The 24,387-nt window shown below is 41.3% G+C and overlaps 1 protein-coding gene and 1 long non-coding RNA gene across 2 annotated transcripts; one reads left to right on the top strand and one right to left on the bottom strand.

Annotated features, from left to right (window-relative positions):
- Positions 1–555: 555 nt before the first annotated feature.
- On the bottom strand, positions 556–3,697 carry LOC146682027 (uncharacterized). The gene is made up of 5 exons (XR_014917974.1): positions 3,157–3,697; positions 1,868–1,998; positions 1,506–1,613; positions 1,279–1,400; positions 556–1,136 (listed from the first exon to the last, which is right to left on the bottom strand). It is a non-coding gene; the product is annotated as an uncharacterized LOC146682027 (long non-coding RNA).
- A 5,130-nt stretch (positions 3,698–8,827) lies between these two features.
- LOC146682028 (NLR family CARD domain-containing protein 3-like) lies at positions 8,828–23,948 on the top strand. The gene is made up of 3 exons (XM_085448444.1): positions 8,828–8,876; positions 16,145–16,426; positions 22,038–23,948. The coding sequence occupies exons 2-3, from the start codon at positions 16,153–16,155 to the stop codon at positions 23,810–23,812; spliced, it is 2,049 nt and encodes a 682-aa protein (XP_085304570.1). The 5' UTR covers positions 8,828–8,876; positions 16,145–16,152; the 3' UTR covers positions 23,813–23,948.
- The last annotated feature ends 439 nt before the right edge of the window (positions 23,949–24,387 follow it).

Consider the following 24,387-nt stretch of genomic DNA (forward strand, 5'->3'; position numbering starts at 1 on the left):
GTAAAAGAGAAGGAATATTGAAAAAAAAGATCAACATTGTGATATTATTTCTTCCAAACTGACCAGAAACATGCTTGTCAGACTCTCACAGCAAAGGATCAGACTCACTGTGCATGACAGCTCAGGCCAATGATGTCTGTTAGATTGTCAGTTGTTTAGTGCTTCTGTACAGTTAGGGTCACCGTCTCTATTTCAGAATAATTAATATGCGGAAAACACTAAAAGTTGATTGTCTTCCAATATTCTAGCATAATTAAAAAACTTTGACTTTGTAAGTACATATTATTAGTCCTAATGCCAGCATGAGTCTTCATAACTCCTGCTTTGAAATACTGAACTTTAAAATGTACCTGATGAAAGATCATTTACAGTGGCACTCTGTCAGGATCATTCTGACTGTAAGATCACTGTATTAATCTGAATCCTTCTGAAATGTGCTGTGAATGAATGCTGATGCAACTCACTGTGGGAAAGCTGTTAATAAAAGGAATCTGTGACACATGCAACACATTCACAGAGGAAGAGGACACAAAGGGAGGACACGCAGAGGCTGTGTTGAAGTCAGAAATCCAAATCTTTATTAAAAAACAGGCGGCGGTAACAAACAGGAAGACAAGCAGTCCATCAAACAGTCTACAGGGTCAAACATACAGAGAATTCAAACAGCAGTAAAAAATAACTGGACACTGAAAAACTTAAAGCAATAGAAGGAAGCAGCGCAGTATATTCACTGAATTATCATCAATTACAAAAGAGAAAAACGACGATTTCTAAGGATTATTTTCTTAAATGCAGTTAGAGTGTGGCTGGTAAAGATGGAAACATACAGAATGTAAACTGTGTGAGTTTGTGAACTTTGTTAGTAACAAATGAGGTAAAAACCCAAAACAGACAAAACACAGAAAGAGGCTCTCAGTATTCATTCATAATTAGAAAGAAACATTCTGGTCGTGGATTTTTACAGTCTTAGTTCCGCTCGCTGTCATCATTATAATCATCATGATCAATGGCGAGGTCCTGAGGTGGGTGGGGCTGTCTCTGGTGATGTCACCATGAAGGAACAGCATCTGGCACGTGTTGGTGAAACATCCCAGTACACTGGTGTAGTTTCCTCTCCAGCTGTTTGACACGTGACACTTGAACATTAAGGGGAAGAAGAAGAAACAGTGTTAGGTCAGGTGACCACATGGTTTCTAAAGTAACTGACAGGAAGTAACCAGGCCGTCAGAAATGGATGGCATGTGTTTAGAGTTACTGGAGTTGGGTAACTCTACTTACCAAAAGCAGAAGCACACAGATGAAGGATCAGATGCTGAATGTTGCAGGAACATGCTCATGTGTGGTGGTCATTCAGTGCTGCTCCGGCAGGTTACACAGTCCAAGACTGATATGCTGCCCATCTGAGAGTTTGAAAACACACATGCAAAGATTTATTTTGTATTACAGTCAAAGTTGGATGTTCATTTTTGTCCTTTAAAAATGTTTGTGTATTTGAAAGCACTAACATTTAAGGATGACTTGGATCGTCTCCTTTAAAGGGGAGACAAGTGTATCCACTGATCCACGTCACTTTACCTGGATGATGACTCCTCCGCCCTCACTCAGAAACACTCCTAATATAACCAAGCAAATAAATAATATTGAAGATTTACTTACATCATTACAAAAACAGCAAAAACATCTCCCTTTGATTCTATTTCTCCATTCCTGCTGAACATCAGGCAACAAATATCTCAATAAATCACAGTAAAATGTAAAGCACATTCTTTCTCTGCTTTGTCTAACCTCTGCAGAGCCTCTGTCAAGAAAATCATAACTGTAAGCATAAAACCAAAATATACATTTCATAACACGTCACTGGACAAACCTCGGTCAGCTGATTTCCTCTGTGCAGTGCAGACGAACATCAGTCAGCAAGTGACTCTGCTGGTTCTTCTGAGGAAACACCACCGTCTCTCCACACCGTCACCATCTGTGAGCACAAACTGCCGCTCTGCTCTGCCAGCATGTAGGAATCACATATCACACACACAGGGGTGAAGAAACATCAGAGCTCAACTTTGGATACTTTAGATCTTAACAGATCAAAGCAGCTCTTAGTTTCAACAATCAGACAAACAATGATACCAAACTGATTCTGTATGAATACAATATGGTATTTTCAATACAGCTGTCAAATTCATTTATTAAAACTAATACAGATATATGTATATTTTTTTTGATAAATTAGTTTGCTAAATTATAAGAATATATTTTTTATTTTTTTTTCATTTAACAATTGCAACTGAAAGAAATTAAATATTGAACAAAAATATATTGTCACATTCTGAGCATGCTCAGCACGCTGACAGACTTGAAGTTGCTACAGATTTTAAGAATGTCACAGGCTGGGTCTCTGACCCAGCGCTCTGAGTTCATTTTTGTATTTGTCTCATTTTGATATGTGATTAGTTTTGTGTCATTTCCTATCTAGCTTTAGTTTAAGCTGTTATTTATTATTGTTCCCTTGGTTTTCTATGTTTTGGGTTCTTGTATTATTCTTCACGTATTAGGTCTGTTAAGTTGTGTTGTCATGTCTAGTTTTAGTATTTCCCGTTTTATTCTGACAGTGTCATGTGTTCTTTGTTCATTGTATTTAGCTTTCCTCCTCCTGGTCCTGTCATTTAGGTTTATGTCAGTCAGCTGTTTCCCCCATGTGTCTCCACTTCCCCTGATCACCTCATGTATGTATTTAAGCCCTCTGTTTTCTGCATGTCATTGTCGGGTCGTCTGTTTACCTCACCTCAGTCATAGGTCTAGTTTTCGTCTGTTATTTCCACGTTAGTCATAGTCTTAGCCTGTTTATTTCCACCTCAGTCATAGTTATAGTTTTTGGTCTCAGTACCGTTTAGTATTTTGTTTCTTAGTGTCTTGTCAGTTTACTTTGGTTTCCTGGTTTACTTCTGCCGTCATCTAATAAAGGATCACTTTTTCTGTTCAACCTTCAACTCCTCGTCCTCATCTGCTTTTGGGTCCTGTTTCCATTACACACCGGCGCACCCCGCCGTGACAAAGAAGTGATAATTATGGGGAAGAAACTTCTCTTGTTCATCCGTTTAATCAAACATTTGATGCCTCAGCTGTCTCAGTCTATAGCGTTCTGCAACTACAACTAACCTGAAGCTTGGATTTGGCTGCAGGTGCCCCTGTACATCCTTCTCAGATGTGGGTACCAGTTAATCCCACTTCTTCCTGACCTTTGCTTCATCACAAGACCAAAGGTGGCATCCCGTGTCACAGTCTTATCATCATCCAGAAGAAACATTTGAAGAAACATCATGGAGAAGAAACATTTACGCGCCTCCTGGTTTTGTTTTCTGATCCTGCGAAAAGACTGAGGACAAAGCCCAGAGAACACGAGATACACAACATTCAGACTCAACAGCCTCCATAAATGAAGAGCACCAGGTTGGTTCAGTTATAGTAGATATGAGCATACTTCACATTACTGGGTATGAATAATAATGAGGAGGCAAACTTTGAAGATGCAGAGCATGATGTCCCATCATCAGACTGTAAACAAACATCCACCAGGCTTCTTTGTTGCCAAAATTGATGATTCTCCCATCAGGGATCAGTAGCGTGTATTAACGTGTGGTATAAGCAGCAGTCACTGAAATATTACTGTTTCAGATAAGAAATCTAGGACATAAAAGCCAGGGTGGGCGGGATCTCTGCAAACTGACTTACCTCTGCAAGTGTGAAGCTCAACAAAAATCTGACTCTCCAGTCACAGATAGGGGTGGGTATTGATAAGATTTTCACGATTTGATTCCATTTTCGATTCTGTTTAACGATTCGATTCTTTATCTATTCTTTTTAAAAAAGGAGAACACTAAGGTCGATTAGCTTAGAACTTTGTTTTATAGCTTCTCTTTGAACAAGATATAAATTTAGGAGTAACATGGCCTTACAAACACAGCAGTGAGATCTTAAGAGATCCAGCCTACGGCTCTTCAATGGGGTGTCACAGGGTCCCCAGGAAAAGAAATTGTAAATGTAAAATAATAAAATAAATATTCTTCTGTAGCAATAACAAAGTATAACATAAATTAATCTGTAGCAATTACACAAGAATATCCAGTAATGTCCCTGTGTACAAAAGGCCAGCCAGTTCGCAGAACTCATGAACGGAGCCACATCTGCGGAGTAAGATATCAGCATACTGCTGCCGTTTAGCCAATGAGCGGTGAGGCAACCCATTCTCTTCGCCAATCAGAAGACACAATTCTACCTCATCACTACGCACACGTCGACGCAGAGAGTTCGGTCGGAGCTGCAGGTGGGAAGAGTCAGCAGAGTTTACTCACCGTGTGGATTTTCGTTCCTTCTAATGCTGTTAGCGGTGTGCGTCCATGAGACTGTAAGTTTCTGTGTTTTATCGTGTTTGTTCTTTGCTGCGGCCATTATCCTCCCCTGTTTAATCCTTGGCGCATACTTTGTTTACCGATTGTTACTGCCGTTTACTGCGAAGCAGCCTCTGCCGTGCGGTCATTAAGGGACCGTCACTAATTTCTCATGTTAGCTCTGATGTAAAGTGCCTAGTTAGGATTTATGTAAATAGTAAAATTAGCATTTGTTGACACTCCCTTATTTTGGTTGAATGTTCCACTATCCAGTATTGTTTGTATTGTTGTATTACACATTTAATTCACTCTGTTCACATAATTATGGAAGACTTTTATGTTCTTTCCAACAGAAACCACACCATCACTCACCACACGGCATATAGCATTTTACAGCCTGTTAAATCCCCTCACTCACATTATGGATGTGTGCTTCGGATTCTTGTTAATAAATGAGTGAACGGCAGATACCTGAGTGGCAGTGGATTTTGTGGATACGCCATCTGTTCTTATCGGACAACCCTGTTGAGATTGTGGATTCATAGAGTCAGCACCTTATCATCTACATCATTCATAGTCAGGAGGTCAAGTCCATCCCTCTTAAAGTGACCTCCTCCATTACACCCTGCCTACAATTAAACACATTCACTTACCGAAAATCAGGGGCATCTGCTGTGGCAAATGGGTGCAAACCTTTTACCACAAACTTAGTCACTGCTTCGTCTATCCTGGCCTGAAAGGACACCGGTAGACTGCAGCAACAACTGCCAGCACCTGAGCCAGCCAGACTCTGTCTGTCTCTCTCATCACGGTCACCTAAATGCACAGTAATAGCAGGTTTTGTAATAAGGCAGATCGCGCTAACATAATATGCACTGTTAGTTGATTATTTACCTGCCGCATTAACGGGAGAGGACGTGCAAACGTTACTGCTGCTGCTGGGTTGAGATTCACGAGATTCATTTAAGGTCATCGCGTCTTTTGTGAGCAAATGCTTTTGCATATTCGTAGTGTTTCCTCCCTTAAATGAAATATCCACTTTGCAAGTATTGCAAGTTCCCCTGTTGTCATCCGTTCTCGTAAAGTATAATCAAACTTTTGAGCGTTTGAGCCGCTTAGGCGCCGTGTTTCCTGCCAGGTAAATGATGCTCCGCAATGTGGTGACGTCATTCGGGGCGACTGGAATTGATAAGGGAATCGTTTGCAAAAATGGCAAACAGTTCCAAGGAATTGAAACAGTGGGAACCGGTTCTCCACAAGAACCGGTTTTCGATACCTATCCCTAGTCACAGACAAACAAAAACTCCAGCTGGGAGATAGAAAACGCTGTCTGGGTCTTGCTGGATGTTGCTGGTCAGAGTCCCACATTAGCAGAGTGCTTCTTGGTCCCACTGACCCATGTGGACAGCGACTGTGGAGAACTGTTCTGGAAAACAGAAAAAGACAATTAAAATAACAAAAAGCCAAACAGGATTTCCACAAAGACTCTCTTGGAATCAGCAATCAAAAAAAATCACTGGTTCATATTTCAATCAAATATGAACAGGTTCCTTAACTGTATGCAGTTCAGATCTGATTTAATTTAATTTCCTTCACACAGCACAGTCGTCCAGGCTGACAGGTAAACATAGAATTAATCTCAGGTAACATGACTCATAGTAGAGATTCAGTAAGAAAGATTGCAGGCTCTAATATTATTACCACACAATCCAAGGACACACCAACAGCTCCGATTTGTAGAACTATTTAAACAAATGTCTTCTGAATATTCAATTCATGTTCACAGTGGGAGGGGGGGGGGTGTAGAATATTTCTAACATTTTGAGTTATTTTCCAGTGTTAGAAAATCAGCACTGCTCAGTGTTAGCCATTTCTCCAGGCTGGAGAAATTGATCAGGAGGGCTAGCTCTGTGGTCGGCATGAAGCTGGACACTCTGGTGACAGTGGCAGAGAAAAGGACATTAAAGAAACTGGTGGACATTATGGACAATGCCAGGCATCCTCTGCACACGGCCATAAACAACCAGAAGAGTCTGTTCAGTGACAGGTTGCTTCTCCCCAAGACAAGAACTAACAGACTTAAAAACTCCTTTGTCCCACACGCCATCAGACTGTTTAACTCCTCTCTGGAGGGGAGAGGGAGGGGAGACAGGAGGACAAAGGAGGGGGGAACAACTAAGCTGTAGTGCCTCTTCACCTCACTGTACAATACCTTGTGCAATACTTTTTGTAAATAGTCAACAGTGCAATAGACTCAAGACTTGAAATGTGCAATTCACTTGTATTTTTATTTTTTATTCCTATTTATTCTATTTATCCCCTTTGTATATTTTATTTATATTTGTTTCTGTATTTATATATATATGTGTGTGTGTGTGTGTGTGTGTGTGCGTGTGTATATATATATATTTATATATATATATAACAATTCTGTAACTGTAACTTCGGTCGTTGCTGTGCTTTTTTTGGAAATCGAATTTCCCAGAGGAACCCACCCGAGGGATTAATAAAGTTCTATCTTATCTTATCTTATCTCTTATCTTGTTAATCTTCAAAACTGACTAGGTTACTTTTAAACATATAACACTGTCAAAAGTGTTAATTTAACACTCAACAGTGTTGTATTTAACACTCAGAGGTGTGGACCCATATAGACACTCTCCAGTGTTAATTTAACACTGGAGATTTTGCTGTGCACACTCGAGAGTCAGGCAGCTTAAATGTGTTTGTCTTCATCTGTAGTTACGTTTCATTGGCTGGAAATGTGCTAACTGGAATCATTCATGAGTCCAGATGAACAAAAACAAGTGTTTACTGCTCCACGCTGCACGAATCTGAATCAAAATCACTCAGACGCGCCCACGTAGGCATTCCACTAAAACCATGTGACCACCTTCACCTTTAAACCTGTCGTGAATATAATTTTAGACTCTTCACTTTATTTTGAAAGAACATATTTGCAGGAAGTGCGGCTGCTGCAGAAGCTCTTCACTTTTCACTGGCTTTAATCTTGAAGGTTTCTCCAGATGTGGAACATTCATGCTAAACATTCAACATCTGACGACCGTCTCCGTGTAAAACACTGACAAACTCAAACTTTATACGGTAACTGACAGATTTATTCCTCCATTTTCAGGCATTTCACAATGAACTTGGATTAGTTTGATGATTTTATTCACGTCGGTGAATAAAACCAGCCAAGAGGCTGATTCCTGCAGAGGAGGAGGCAGAGTGGAGGAATCTGCAGGTTCTGTCTCTAACACACAACCAGAGCTTCAATCATAACGAGCACATAATAAAACCATGATCCCCCTGATCGACTCTTTTAGCCTGTTTCCTCTGGATCGAACAGGATCTAACAAACCCCAGCTTCTGCTGGGACACTGGTCAGCATGGGAGGAAAAAGATGGCTGCCGTGTTGCTGTTTCCTTTCTTACACCAGCATTATACTTCCTGTATCTGTGGGTCTGAGTTTTTAATCAGAGGATGAACTTAAAGCTTTCAGTCTGCTCTACAACCCACCACCTATCCACACGTCTGCTAAGTGGACTGGAAATCAGTAAAACTTCTACCAGACTTTAGTAAATATTGCATTAAGATGAGCAGACAGATTTTAATCTCAGCATCGTGCACACAGATTTTTCAGGACACTGGAAGAGTTCCTGCCGTGGATTTAGATGTTAGTGTTGTGTTGATGATCCCACTCTGTGATCTTTGTGTTACTAACACTGATGCTTTTACACTTTAGGACCCTCGAGACCTCTGCTGCTCAGCCGTCCTGATCGCTGCCTCCACTTTAACCAGAGGCTGTAACCTCTGATCATTTCACCTGCACCGACAGTAAAACTCTTCTCCAGAACCAAACGTGCCATAAACCCATCACAGCTTCATCATCAGCTCAGTCTCAGCAACATGCAGACGACCGAGCAGCAGAAACTCTGCAGGGAACGTCTGAAGTCTGTTCTTCAGTTTTCCCAGCTCACTGTTTATTGAACATGAGACAGAAAAATAACTTCACCTTTAATGTGAAACTTTTATCGCCTGTGACATGTTTGCAGGAAGTTTACATGCTGTGATTTAGTGTCACAGCCATAAATATCACACAAGGTAAAAACTACAAGTCCCAGCATCCTCTGTGTTTAGGGAGGAGCAGTGAAACAATGTACATTTCAAATTCCTTTAATTTTAAATATGTTTATATTGTCTATCCTGTAAAATAGTCAGATGTCTATTCATATTAATGTACAGAATTCACCTGCTTGCTGCTACTACTGTACATTCACCCAATATATATATATATATATAATGTTCTTCCTCTACCCCCCCAATTTTTGCACATGTCGAGGAGCGTGTCAGGCTACATTTCACTGTGTGTTATACTTATATAACTATGCATGTGGCAAATAAAGAACCTTGAACCTTGAACCTTGAAAGTGAAAGTGTTGCTCCTCCGTTCAGAGCAGCAGGAGGAGGAAGGTGGAGCTGAGGCAGGTGAGTGTTAACATGAATATGTTTCTTCTTATGACATAAAATAATTCCACGCTGTTCGTGTCTGTGGGTGAAACGTGAGGCCGGTCGGCTCCTCTGAGCGCTGGTTTCCTGTAAGTAGAGAGGAAGTGAGTTTAGCTGAGAGAGCAGGAGGAGAGTGAGAGCTGTGCTGAGGCAGGTGAGTGTTAACACCGCTCTGACATTACTGTGTCTCTGTGGCGGGAACAACAGGCTCCGTCAGTGGAGGCAAAAATAATCAGACTTTGGTTTTTCAAAGGAAACTACTTTATGTTGGGAGAAGCCGCGCGCTCATTGGATAACGGCTTGTCAATCTCAAGTTATTAGCCAATGAGCACGCAGGTTCACAGTAAGACCCGCCCTTATCACGACATTTTTAAAAACTAAACGTCCTACCGAGGACCCGGCCTTCGCGGCGTACGTGGGCTGGGTCCTCAGAAGGTTGGATATGCTGGAAGTAAACAGCTGGGGAAATTGGACGGTCTAGTCTTCTGATTAGCGTCACCGCTGTCTCGGTGGAGTTTAATAAACTCGTCCGTCTGCTCCTTGCTATCTAAAATATAACAGGACACTGGAGTAAATTCTCGACCGTCTCATACTTCTGTTTAATCAGTTTTCTGTTTGATGTTTATTCAGCTGTGTGAAAACCAAGGAGGAACCCACCCGGGGGATTAATAAAGTTTTATTTTATCTAACCTAATCTAATAACTTTAATCTCAGCCAAACCGATTTACTCACGAACAAACAAAACACTGAAAAAAGCCAAACAATAACATTTTTAGGTTGTCTAAGTCACGTTTAACCTGAGTAGCGAAAGTCCGCGGTGATCTGAAAATGATGTGCCGGGAGTTGTGCCGTTCTCGGCGGCTTCAGTGACCCTCGAGCTCCTGGCTGGCTATAGTGCTGGTGGGTAGCAGACGTCTCCGAAAACGTCGAAGCACTTTTGCAAATGTGCGGTATCTTGATAAACCGAGCAGATATTTGATGTTTACACAACTACTTTCTCGCCTGAAAATATGTTAAAAGTTTATTTTGTGACCCAGAAAGATTAGTATGAGTAATTTTAAAACTTAGTAGCGGCCGCCAAATTGAGGAACTGGATTTGGTGGTCATGAAAATGGCATTAAACAAGTCCCCAGGGACAGATGGACTCACTACTAATTTTTATCAATTCTTCTGGAAGGACCTAAGAACTTTATTGTTTGATGCATTAAAGGAATCGATAGAGAAAAAAGAACTGATGCCGAGCATGAAACAAGCGCTGATAACCCTGATCCCTAAATCGGGTAAGGATAAAAGAATTTTAGACAATTTAAGACCCATCACCTTAAACACTGACTATAAGATCCTGTCTGGAGCTGTAGCTGAGAGGCTAAAGAAAGGCATCTCAAACATTATCAGTGAAACACAATCAGGTTTTTTGAAAGGAAGACTAATTCATAACAATATTCGGCTGGTTTTGGACCTCCTTGAGTACAGTGAAATAATCCAAGATGTCACGGTCCTGAGTCTGTGGACTCAGTGTTTTTCTGTTTGTATTAGTTATCTTTGATTTCATGATGTGTTTTGATTCTCTTGGGTTTGATTTTTGTCGCTAGTATTCCTAACTCCCTAGGTCCTTGGCATTTCTTGTGTTCTCCTTCTTAGGTCGTGGTTCTGTGTTACTTCTGTTAGTATACAGTCATCTCTGTCAGTGTGTCTCTTGTTCTGTCACTGTATCCCCTAGTTTAGTCCACGTCTGTTCAGTTTCCTGTTTTACTTTGAAAGTCTGTGTACTATGTCAATGTGTTGAGTTTTGCCGCCCCTTGTCTTGTCATGTCTGATGAGTCCCAGCTGTGTTCTCCTCCTGTTTCACATTCCCTAATCACCTCAGTATGTATTTAAGCCCTGTGTTTTTCCCTGCCAGTTGTTGCGTCCTCCACGTTTGTTGTGTGTGTATTCGTTGTCGTCTACCTTCAGCATCTCCAGTCTAGTTAGTTTAAGTTGTTGTTTATGTATCGCCAAGGGTGACTCATCAGCAAATAAAGCTGTCGTTTAAGTTAATGTTTTGTCTCTGAGTCCTGCACGTGGGGCCAGCCACTGACAGCTACACAACTCATCGTGACACAAGAGAGAGGATACATCCTGTTCTTGGATTTTTACAAAGCATTTGACTCAGTTGAACATACGTTCATATTAAAAACTCTGCAGTCTTTTGGTTTTGGACAGGAATTTATCAATGTTATAGAGATGCTATATAATGACATTAACAGCTCTGTTTTGCTAGAACATGGTACATGTTCAAGGTTTGAGGTTAATAGAGGGATAAGGCAGGGATGTAGCAGCTCACCACTTCTGTTCATCATGGTTGCTGAGCTGTTGTCTATTTTGATTAAAAACAGTCACATTGAGGGGTTAACTGTGATGGGTGAACAGATAATAATCAGTCAGCTCGCAGATGATACCACCCTGTTTCTAAAAAACGAGGACCAGATTCCTTTAGCCTTACAGGCGATCAACCACTTCTCCAAAGCTTCTGGCCTACAGCTGAATATTAATGAATAAGAAATTCTAGCTCTGCATGAGTGTCCCCTGCAAGCAATAAATAATATACAGATCAAAAAAGAGGTTAAGTATCTGGGCATTGTAATTTGCAAGGATAAGACAGCAACAGAAAATAAGAATATCTGTACCAATATAGAAAAGTGTAAGTCAATTTTAAACAGGTGGCTGCAAAGGGACATAACTCTGTTTGGGAGAATCTTGCTAACCAAAATGGACAGTCTGTCCAGACTAATCTATCCAGCCTTTTCTCTGCCCATATCTCCAAAACGAATTCAATCTATAAATAATCTTAATTTTAGGTTCATATGGAGGAACAAATGTCATTATATAAAGAAAAATGATATGATTAAGAATTATGAAGAGGGTGGGGCTAATGCCATTGACTTTGATGTTATGAATGGTGTACTAAAACTGAAATGGTTAAGATCTTTCATTAGGAACAAAAATTCCTTTTGGAACATTATTCCCAGTGTGATTTTTGGCAAAATGGGTGGAATAGACTTTTTGTTACGTTGTGACTTTGATTGCAGTTCGTTACCTGTTAAACTCTCAGCTTTCCATCAGCAGGTCCTTCTCTACTGGAAATTAATCTACAAACAACTTTACTCCTCACAATACCCCTATATGGAACAACAGGTATATCCGTTTGTGTAGGAAATCTGTGTACATGGATGAATGGAGATCTAAAGGGATTTGGGCTGTAGCTCATTTTACGGATGATAATGGGGTCTTATTAAAACATGAGACGTTTTGTGAGAAATTTGATGTAAGATGTACTGCTAACAGATATAAATCCCTAGTGAAAGCCATCCCAGTCCCTTTGAGATCAATGATAAAAGAAGATATTGTGCACTCTAAAATTTCTCCTGGACTGAGGCAGCTCTGCATAGCTGGAGTTGAATTTGGTGACAGCAGGTTTACAAACAAAGTGATCAGGAATATTTTGATCAACGACATTTGCCCTAATCCGGTTAAAAGAAATTATATCCTTAAAGAATTTGAGACCATGGAGGTTAAGGCGATAAGAAAAAAGTATATTTCACTTCCTCTTTCCCCTAAAGTAAAAGAGGTTCACTTTAAAATCATTAATGAGGTTTATCCAACCAATGAATTCTTAAGACGGAAATTTAACTTAGATGTGAACGCCTGCACATTTTGTGAAAATGATATTGAAAGTCTGGATCACTTGTTTTTCTACTGTGAATCAGTGCACTCCTTCTGGACTGACATGTGGAGCTGGCTACAGTCCAGGAGAATTCAGTTACCACATTTGACGGTGACAGTAATAAAATTTGGAATACTTGCTGAGAATGCAGATTTTGACCTGTTGATTAGGACGATTTTGTTAATGGGAAAATTTTTTCTTCACAAATGCAGATACTTTAAAGCTAAACCATGTATAAACAGATGGCTGAATGACTTTAGACTCTGGGCTAAATCGCTGAAACTTGTGAATAACAAGAAAGCTCATAAACTTGTTGTTTTATTTAACGAGTTTAATCTATGTTAAAAAAAAAAGAAACCTCCCTATTTTATAATCATGACTGCCCTTTTTTGCTCATGGTATTTTTTGCCTTTGGTTCAAATCCTTCAAAATACATACAAAATCAGTATTGATACTGACGTAAATTAATAGAAATAGAGATGGACCGATACGTAATATCGCATTGGTCCATCTCTATTTCCCTTTCTGGATTAAGGAAGGTTGTAAAAGCAGCTCGATGTACAACCTGTTCTTTGGATCCTCTACCAGCCTGGGCTATAAAGGAACTGTGGTCAGCATTAGGACCCTACAACCTGTTTCTTTTAAATACTTCATTGAGTCTTTCCTGAATGTTTTAAATCAGCTGTGGTAGCACCAATCTTGAAAAAGCCTGGACTGGATGTTGACATGGTCGCAAATAGGGCAGGGTATCGTCACTGAATTCTAGAATCGATTTGATTCCGATTCACAAGGTCCTGAATCAATTCGATCCACGATTCGATTCAATTCGATTTGAATCTGGGAAATTTTGCCTCAGACAGTCAGAAATATTATAATTCAGATCAGTACATTTACATATTTTTGTATCTATAAAAAGGAAGCTGACACTCGCAAGACTTTATCAAAGGTGTGAGCATCACAGCAGAGGCCTTTGTGTCAAAGTAGCTGAAGATAAAACAGAAAAACATGAAGGTGGTTTTATAAAAATATTCTACAGTAGATCAAAAATGAAAGAAAACCATTAATCGACATATGAACATTACCTCTGAAGTTACAGCGGTTTTATGACAGACACAGCGTTTTGCAATTTGCATAATTTTAAAAAGTTTAAATTTGTTCAGAAGCCTGTTGAATGGCAGAAATTAGGTTTTCTTTTCGGAAGTAAGTAAAAGGAAAAAAACAGCGGCCGACAGCGCTGTAAACAACGGTAGACTTGTGCGTAACAAGCAAGCGAATAATGCAGAAAACAGATTTTTAGACAGGAAACTGTGTGTGAGAGAGAGAGAGAGAGAGAGAGAGCTGTGCATGACGTGTGATTTTATCCTGGTGGAAGCAAAACAGCAAAAGTCAGAGTGAGTTCATGACGATGTTTATGTGAAGCGTAGTTTGGATCTTCTTTTGCTGCTGGTTCAGTCAATATTGTTTGGAGAGAGATAAAACTAACAGCTTTAGAATCAGCGTAAAAAGGACGTAAACACAAAGCTCGGAGCCGCCGAAACATCAGAATCAGCGAGCTGTCGGCTTTCAGCCCCGACCGTGTCCGTGCCATCGGGTGAGAAAGGCGACATCTCACTGATTCTGATGTGTCGGCGGCTCTGAGCTTTGTGTTTACGTCTTTGTGCAGAATCCGTGTTCCTGCTCTCATTTACTGTTTCAGCTGTTTGGTGGTTGTTAAAGTTTTGTGAGGTTTAACCTGAGATTCTGGCGTTGGTGCAAAATGCAGCTGCTCGCATTTTAACAAGAACTGGGAAATTTGAGCACATTACCCCTGTTCTGAGATCTCTTCACTGGCTACCTTGTCAGGTTCGAGCAGATTTTAAGGTCCTGCTGCTCACCTACAAGGCTTTAAACGGATTGGCACCTTCATACCTCTCCGACCTTTTACACCTTTATGTTCCATCTCGTGCTCTCCGATCTCAGGACTCTGGTCTTCTAAAGGTTCTTAGAGCCAGAAAAAAGACAATTGGAGAGCTTTTTCTTTTCATGCCCCGTTTCTGTGGAACAACCTCCTACAAGATATTCGGCAGGCTGCTCTGTGGAGGTTTTTAAAACCAAGTTGAAGACACATTTGTTCACCCGATCCTACATGTCTTAATTCTATGGCTTTTAGTTTTTACATTTTTATTGTTTTTAACTTGTATTGTGTCTTTTACCTGTATTGCTATGTATCGCTTTTATTTAATTTATCTCTTTAGTTGTACAGCACTTTGTTTGAAAGCGCTTTATAAATAATGTTATTATTATTATTATTATTATTACAAGGTCCACGTTTACGGGAACATCTGCTACAGATATGGGAGAATATTTGATTTCTATTGTAGACAGAAGCCACGGGTGTGTTCAGTCAAACGTTTAGAATAAACTTTGGTCTATAAATGTGTTTCATGATTTATTTTTAACTCCAACTGCTTATTTGTACTATGCTTTCATTTCAGAGTGCAATGAGAAATAAAAAGGATATTTTCAATAAAACTGTCACGATCCTGGGTCTGTGACTCAGTGTTTTCTGTTTTGTATTGTTAATCTTTGATTTCATGATGTATCTTTGTTTATTCTTACGTTTTGGTTCTGTGTTTTGTTGTACCTCTAAGTTCAGTCTTTCTATTTCCTGCTTTGTTGTGAAGGTCCGTGTCTCATGTCAGTGTGTTTAGTTGCGTTTCCTCTGTCTCGTCTTGTCAATCACTCCCAGCTGTGTCCTCCTTCTGTGTCTCATTCCCTCGTTATCCCTCTGTGTATTTAAGCCTTGTGTTTGCCTCTGTTAGTTGCTGGTTCGTCTGTGTATCTGTCAGGGTCCTGGGTCTCCTGATCTAGTGGTTTCAGTTCTTTGTGATTTTTGTGTTATGCCAGTTTAGTTTGTGAGTTATTCTATGCTTCCTAGGTTTTGATTCCCTGCCCCCCTTGTTTCTCTGTGCACTCTGTTCTGTGTTTAGTCTTCTCTGTCCATTTGTTCCGCCCTGTGTTGTTGCCTTCTGTGTCTCCCTCTGTGTAACTGTCTATATAGTGATGTGTTGTGGTGCTTTGCTCCCACCCCTTGTGTTCCGTGTTTTCGTCTTCCCTTCGTGTACTTCTTCATATTCGTGTACTATTAGTTTTTAGGTTTTTGCTTAGTTTCCATGCTCACCTTCGCCATTTCTGTTTGTATCACCATGTGATGAATAAACTCACTTGCATCTGAGCTGCCTGCATAAAGGGTCCTTTGATAATTTACACACGGCTCGCAAACCGTGACAAAAACACTGGAAAAATTGGGCTGTTCTAAAACGTTTGACGGGTAGTGTATATATTTAGTTTATATATTTTCTTTATTTATAATAGTTTGTTTTATATTGTAGCAAAGTGTTACTTGGATACTTCTCTATGTGCTTCTTCATGTGCAATTTTGTTGCATTCTGAGCCTTAGAAATTTATTGTGATGAACTGCTGTTAGAATCAAGTTAAATTCTGATAAATCAGACAATTACCTCTCCAGCTGTTGTTACAGTCTTTGTTTATCGGATCCTTACAGGGTAAAAGATGACGACACCTAAAGAAATCCTTCTGGGGACTTTGGAGGATTTGGGACGTGATGACTTTGAAAAATTCAAGTGGCATCTGAAGAACGGGTCTGTAGAAGGTTTACCAGCAATCCCAGTGAGTAAACTGGAGAATGCAGAGAGGACGGACATAGTGGATCTGATGTTTGATACCTACTCTATCAACACTTTTGAAGTTGCTAAAAATCTTTTGGGGAGGATAAACAGGAATGATCTGTTGGAGAATTTAAATAAAACCATCCCAGAACCCACAGGTAAGTCAGGGAATGACTAAACAAAAAACACATAAACAATAAAAACATTAGTTAACATTACACAGGTGCCATTAAAATCTATATAAATAATAAATCCAAAGCACTTGCCAACACTTTCAGGAGTGAGAGACTGCAGAAAGCCTACAGTTTGTTTTATGCATCTGCACAAATAACCTCCTGTGTACACACATGAATATCTGCTCTTTGGGTTGGTTTGATTAAAATGGGACCAGCAGCAGGTTTTCTGCCCATTTTACAGATTTATATTGTCAGATTGGTTTTAGAGCTGTTTTATCAACATAAATGAGGCCAGATAACACACACCAATGAGTTAAACTGCAGGAATGTCTTAAAGACAGAAAGACCTGGATGGCCGCTAACTTTCTGCTTCTTAATTCAGATCAAACTGAGGTTATTGTACTCGGCCCTGAAAATCTTAGAAATATGGTATCTAAGCAGATTCTTACTCTGGATGGCATTACCTTGGCCTCCAGTAACGCTGTGAGGAACCTTGGAGTCATTTTTGACCAGGACATGTCCTTCAACGCACATATTAAACAAATATGCAAGACTGCTTTCTTCCATTTGTGCAACATCTCTAAAGTTAGAAATATCCTGTCTCAGAGTGACGCTGAAAAACTAGTTCTGTCATGGTCCTGGGTCGTTCAGCGTTTTGTTTCATTTTTGGTATCACCTTGTGTACTTTGTGTTAATTCTGATTTTGTATTAGTTCTTAGGTTGATCTCTACCTGTGTCTTTCCTCTGTGTTCTGTTCGTGTCCCCGAGTTTGTGTTGTAAAACAGTCTGTTTCCTGTTTTACTTTGAAGGTTTGTGTCTCGTCTTGTGAATTAGGATCAGCTGTGCTCCCCTCCTGTGTGTCATTCCCTCATTACCTTGTGTGTATTTATAGTATGTGTCTGCCTGTGTTCCTCGTTGTGTCGTCTGCATTACTGTGTTAATCAGTGTTACTACTCGTCTCTCTATCCAGCCTTCTTTGTGTCATCTCTGTGTATTCCCCGCTGTCCTTATGTTTTCAGGTTTGTCTGTTACAGTGGCAAAAGTATTCGGCCCCCTTGAACTTTTCCCCATTTTGTCACATTACAGCCACAAACATGAATCAGTTTTATTTGAATTCCAGGTGAAAGACCAACACAAAGCGGTGTACACGTGAGAAGTGGAATGAGAATCATACATGACTCCAAACATTTTTTACAAATAAATAACTGCAAAGTGGGGTGTGCGTAATTATTCAGCCCCCTTTGGTTTGAGTGCAGTCAGTTGCACATAGACGTTGCCTGATGAGTGCTAATGACTAAATAGAGTGCACCTGTGTGTAATCGAACAAGGCCGAACAAGGAGAGTGCTGATCCGAAATGCAGCCAAGAGGCCCATGGTGACTCTGGACGAGCTGCAGAGATCTACAGCTCAGGTGGGGGAATTATTAGTCGTGCACTGCACAAAGTTGGCCTTTATGGAAGAGTGGCAAGAAGAAAGCCATTGTTAACAGAAAACCATAAGAAGTGCCGTTTGCAGTTTGCCACAAGCCATGTGGGGGACACAGCAAACATGTGGAAGAAGGTGCTCAGGTCAGATGAGACCAAAATGGAACTTTTTGGCCAAAATGCAAAACGCTATGTGTGGTGGAAAACTAACACTGCACATGACTCTGAACACACCATCCCCACTGTCAGATATGGTGGTGGCAGCATCATGCTCTGGGGGTGCTTCTCTTCAGCAGGGACAGGGAAGCTGGTCAGAGTTGATGGGAAGATGGATGGAGCCAAATACAGGGCAATCTAGGAAGAAAACCTCTTGGAGTCTGCAAAAGACTTGAGACTGGGGCGGAGGTTCCCCTTCCAGCAGGACAGCGACCCTAAACATAAAGCCAGAGCAACAATGGAGTGGTTTAAAACAAAACTTATCCATGTGTTAGAACGGCCCAGTCAAAGTCCAGATCTAAATCCAATCCAGAATCTGTGGCAAGATCTGAAAACTGCTGTTCACAAACGCTGCCCATCTAATCTGACTGAGCTGGAGCTGTTTTGCAAAGAAGAATGGGCAAGAATTTCAGTCTGTAGATGTGCAAAGCTGGTAGAGACAGACCCTAAAAGACTGGCAGCTGGAACTGCAGCAAAAGCTGGTTCTACAAAGTATTGACTCAGGGGGCTGAATAATTACGCACACCCCACTTTGCAGTTATTTATTTGTACAAAATGTTTGGAATCATGTATGATTTTCGTTCCACTTCTCACGTGTGCACCACTTTGTGTTGGTCTTTCACCTGGAAGTCCAATAAAATTGATCCATGTTTGTGGCTGTAATGTGACAAAATGTGGAAAAGTTCAAGGGGGCCGAATACTTTTGCAAGCCACTGTAGTTTTTCCAGTTTAGGTTTATGTTTAGTTCTGCCCTCACCTTGGTTTGTTCACTGTAAAGAAAACCTCACTCGCATCTCCACCACTGTCTGCAACTTGGGTCCTCATTTAACTCCACCGCACGACTGCTGCCCCAGCCGTGACAAGTTTATGCATTTATTACTTCCAGGCTGGACGACTGTAATTCATTATTATCAGCAAGTCCTAAGAACTCGCTGACAAGCCTTCAGTTAATCCAAAATGCTGCAGCAAGAGTCCTGACAGGGACTAGAAAGAGAGAGCAGATTTCTCCTGTATCGGCTTCCCTTCATTGGCTTCCTGTTAAATCCAGAATTCAAAATCCTGCTCCTCACATACAAGGTCTTAAATAATCAGGCCCCATCTTATCTTAATGACCTTGTAGTACCATATCACCCTATTAGAGCACTTCGCTCTCGCTCTGCAGGCCTACTTGTTGTTCACAGAGTATTTAAAAGTAGAATGGGAGGCAGAGCCTTCAGTTTTCAGGCCCCAAAAAGATACAGTGGGGCAAAAAAGTATTTAGTCAGCCACCGATTGTGCAAGTTCCCCCACTTAAAATGAAGACAGAGGTCAGTAATTTGCACCAGAGGTACACTTCAACTGTGAGAGACAGAATGTGAAAAAAAAATCCATGAATTCACATGGTAGGATTTGTAAAGAATTTATCTGTAAATTAGGGTGGAAAATAAGTATTTGGTCACCTCAAACAAGGAAAATCTCTGGCTCTCACAGACCTGTAACGTCTTCTGTAAGACGCTTTTCTGTCCCCCACTCGTTACCTGTATGAATGGCACCTGTTTGAACTCATCATCTGTATAAAAGACACCTGTCCACAGCCTCAAACAGTCAGACTCCAAACTCCGCCATGGCCAAGACCAAAGAGCTTTCGAAGGACACCAGGAAAAGTATTGTAGACCTGCACCAGACTGGGAAGAGTGAATCTACAATAGGCAAGCAGCTTGGTGTGAAGAAATCAACTGTGGGAGCAATCATCAGAAAATGGAAGACATACAAGACCACTGATAATCTCCCACGATCTGGGGCTCCACGCAAGAGCTCATCCCGTGGGGTCAAAATGATCATGAGAACGGTGAGCAAAGATCCCAGAACCACACGGGGGGACCTGGTGAATGACCTGCAGAGAGCTGGGACCAAAGTAACAAAGGTCACCATCAGTAACACACTACAACGGCAGGGAATCAAATCCCGCAGTGCCAGACGTGTTCCGCTGCTGAAGCCAGTGCATGTCCAGGCCCGTCTGAAGTTTGCCAGAGAGCACATGGATGATACAGCAGAGGATTGGGAGAATGTCATGTGGTCAGATGAAACCAAAGTAGAACTTTTTGGTATAAACTCAACTCGTCGTGTTTGGAGGAAGAAGAATACTGAGTTGCATCCCAAGAACACCATACCTACTGTGAAGCATGGGGGTGGAAACATCATGCTATGGGGCTGTTTTTCTGCCAAGGGGACAGGACGACTGATCCGTGTTAAGGACAGAATGAATGGGGCCATGTATCGTGAGATTTTGAGCCAAAACCTCCTTCCATCAGTGAGAACTTTGAAGATGAAACGAGGCTGGGTCTTCCAACATGACAATGATCCAAAACACACCGCCCGGGCAACAAAGGAGTGGCTCCGTAAGAAGCATTTGAAAGTCCTGGAGTGGCCTAGCCAGTCTCCAGACCTCAACCCCATAGAAAATCTGTGGCGGGAGTTGAAAGTCCGTGTTGCTCGGCGACAGCCCCAAAACATCACTGCTCTCGAGAAGACCTGCATGGAGGAATGGGCCAAAATACCAGCTACTGTGTGTGCAAACCTGGTAAAGACCTATAGTAAACGTTTGACCTCTGTTATTGCCAACAAAGGTTATGTTACAAAGTATTGAGTTGTATTTTTGTTATTGACCAAATACTTATTTTCCACCCTGATTTACCAATAAATTCTTTACAAATCCTACCATGTGGATTCATGGATTTTTTTTTTCACATTCTGTCTCTCACAGTTGAAGTGTACCTCTGGTGCAAATTACTGACCTCTGTCATCATTTTAGGTGGGGGAACTTGCACAATCGGTGGCTGACTAAATACTTTTTTGACCCACTGTAGTTGGGTTTTTTTCTGTTGTATTATTGTAGGTTCTTTACTTTACAATATAAAGCACATTGGGGTGACTGTTGATGTTATTTGGAGGAATTAAAAAAAAAAAAACTTTTATACTTGAAATTCTTTCATTTATTCTACATATTTATTCATTACTGGCTCCATATTGTTGTTTATGTATTATGTGAAATGTTGCTAGTATTGATTTGGTGCTGTATAAATAAACACAATTAAATCAAATGTGTCTCTATAAAACCTGCCCTCAGTTATAACCCAAGTGTCAGGGCTCAATGGCTCATGAAAAGGAATGGAGTCAAGCACAGAACCAAAAAACGGAGGCTGAGTGACTTTTAACAGAAATGTATTTTACTAGATTTCTTGACGGAGAAAGCTGAATCACGGCTAAATTCAACAGCAAGCGAGGTATTATGAGAAGTGCAGAGCTGAGGCCAGAACATAAGCTGAGGCAGGTCAAAGGAACAACAGGGGCAGAATCGGGCGAATAGAAACTATCCAGGATCACTGGAACAAAGGAGATAATAATCAGAGTGGTCCACAGTGTAGTGAATGAGTCCAAGATTTAAAAACTAAGAGGTGTTACGTGGCTGCAGGTGGAGATCAGCTGGAGGAGGAGATGAATTAAATCTGGGTACAGAGTGAGATGTGGGTGCACAGGGAGGCAGGCAGGTGAGGATGGCAGTTTGCAAGAGTGAGTTTTCCCAGCAGTGGCAGGCCAGAATCCTGAGGCGTGACTTATGGCGAGAGTTGGAAGATGTATCCAGGTGCCGACTAGGGAACAGGAAAAGAGGGTTACGCGAAACAACCTGAGGAGCACAAGACAAAATGTGAGGCAGAGAACTGACTGTGCTAAGCACACAATCTGGAGAAGGTTCATTGTGAGTGCTGCTCATAAATACTGCCGGAGTAATTGGCAACAGGTGAGGAGCAGGGAGGAGTGAGGAGGGCTCCACCCAGGCGAGGAGAGCTGATGCTGTGGAAAGTTACTCAGACTCACCCGGATCATGACACCAAGAGTCCAGTGAACTGAACACATAACCACAGTAACCAGAATGCAGTTTTCTCATTTGTGTCATTTGCTGTTTATTCATGCAGAGATTCTCACTGAGTGTCAGCTCAAACTCAAGTCAGACCTGAAGCAGAAGTTCCAGTGTGTGCTCGAGGGGATTTCTACAACAGAAAACCCGACCCTCCTGAGTCAGATCTACACAGAGCTCTACATCACAGGGGGAGGGACTGCAGAGGTTAATGATGAACATGAGGTCAGACAGATTGAAACAGCATCCAGGAAACCAGACAGACCAGAAACAACCATCAGACAAGAAGACATCTTTAAACTCCCACCTGGAAGAGATAAACCAATCAGAACAGTGCTGACAATGGGAGTGGCTGGCATTGGGAAAACAGTCCTAACACAGAAGTTCACTCTGGACTGGGCTGAAGACAAAGCCAACCAGGACATCCAGTTCATGTTTCCATTCACTTTCAGAGAGCTGAATCTGCTGAAAGAGGAAAAGTTCAGCTTGGTGGAACTTGTTCATCACATCTTTACTGAAACCAAAAAAGCAGGAATCTACATCTTTGAAGACTTCCAGGTTGTGTTCATCTTTGATGGTCTGGATGAGTGTCGACCTCCTCTGGACTTCCACAAAACTGCAATCCTGACTGACCCTAGAAAGTCCACCTCAGTGGATGTGCTGCTGATAAACCTCATCAGGGGGAAACTGCTTCCCTCTGCTCGCCTCTGGATAACCACACGACCTGCAGCAGCCAATAAGATCCTTTGTGACATTGTTGACATGGTGACAGAAGTCAGAGGGTTCACTGACCCACAGAAGGAGGAGTACTTCAGGAAGAGATTCAGAAATGAGGAGCAGGCCAGCAGCATCATCTCCCACATCAAGACATCACGAAGCCTCCACATCATGTGCCACATCCCAGTCTTCTGCTGGATCACTGCTACAGTTCTGGAGTTTGTCATGAAGAACAAAGAGAGCAAAGATCTGCCTAAGACTCTCACAGAGTTCTACCTACGCCTTGTGCTATTTCACCTACAAACGAAGGACATCAAGTATGATGGAGGAGCTGAGACAGAGTCGTGCAGGAAGATCATTGAGTCTCTGGGAAAACTGGCCTTTGATCAGCTGCAGAAAGGAAACCTGATCTTCTATAAATCAGACCTGACAGAGTGTGGCATCGATATCAGAGCAGCCTCAGTGTACTCAGGAGTGTTCACACAGATCTTTAAAGCTGATGAGTGCCACATGTTCAACAACGTTGTTTACTGTTTCGTCCATCTGAGCATTCAGGAGTTCTTTGCTGCTCTTCATGTCTATCTGACCTTCATCAACTCTGGAGTCAACCTGCTTAAGAAACAATCTCCTCGCTTTAAAATCTTCCAGAAAACACTTACTGTAAAAGACTTCTACCAGAGTGCTGTGGACAAAGCCTTAGAGAGTCCAAATGGACACCTGGACTTGTTCCTCCGCTTCCTCCTGGGTCTTTCACTGCAGACCAATCAGGATCTTCTATGCATGCTGACAGAGACAGGAAGTAGCTCACAGAGCAATCAGGAAACAGTCCAGTACATCAAGAAGAAGCTCAGTGGGAAACTGTCTGCAGAGAAAAGCATCAACCTGCTCCACTGTCTGAATGAACTGGATGATCGTTCTCTAGTGGAGGAGATCCAACAGTCCCTGAGATCAGGACGTCTCTCCACAGATCAACTGTCTCCTGCTCAGTGGTCGGCTCTGGTCTTCATCTTACTGTCATCAGATCTGGATGAGTTCAACCTGGAGAAATACTCCCGTTCAGAGAAGGCATTTTTGAAGCTGCTGCCAGTGGTCAAAGCATCCAAGAAAGTGCTGTAAGTGAATCTATGAACAAATATGTTTAATAATGCTAGATGAATAAAAGAATATGTCTCCATTGTTATTCTTCCTCAGGCTGAGAAATTGTAAACTCTCAAAAAGAAGCTTTGAAGCTTTGTCTGAAATTCTCAGCTCCCCATCCAATCATCTGAGAGAGCTGGAGCTGAGCTCGAACAAACTGCAGGATTCAGGATTGGATTTGCTGTGTGTTGGACTAAAGAGTCCTGACTGTAAACTTGAAACTCTCGGGTAAGGATACAGACTTTTTGACACTTTTTGACTCTTAAATCTGTAAGTTTATCTTGATGCGGACGTTCAAAGTCAGCACAATTTTCCTTTTAAGTTCCTGAGTTTATATTTTTGACTGTCAGGTTGTCTGGACAGATGTTTTTATTTTATTTTATTTTTTTACTTGTCCCTAAAGTCAGAACTAAACCCACATGTAGATGACTTTCAAATTCAAATTCAAATTCAAATTTAATTTGTCACGTACACAGTCATACACAGTACGATATGTAGTGAAATGCTTGGACAACTGCTCGTGACCTAAAGAAAACAAAAAAGGAAAAGGCTAT

The sequence above is a fragment of the Copadichromis virginalis genome, linkage group LG23 (assembly GCF_057382275.1).
Source record: "Copadichromis virginalis isolate Kocher_CV1m ecotype Utaka linkage group LG23, C_Virginalis_male_GT1.1, whole genome shotgun sequence".
Classification (NCBI taxonomy): Eukaryota; Metazoa; Chordata; class Actinopteri; order Cichliformes; family Cichlidae; genus Copadichromis; species Copadichromis virginalis.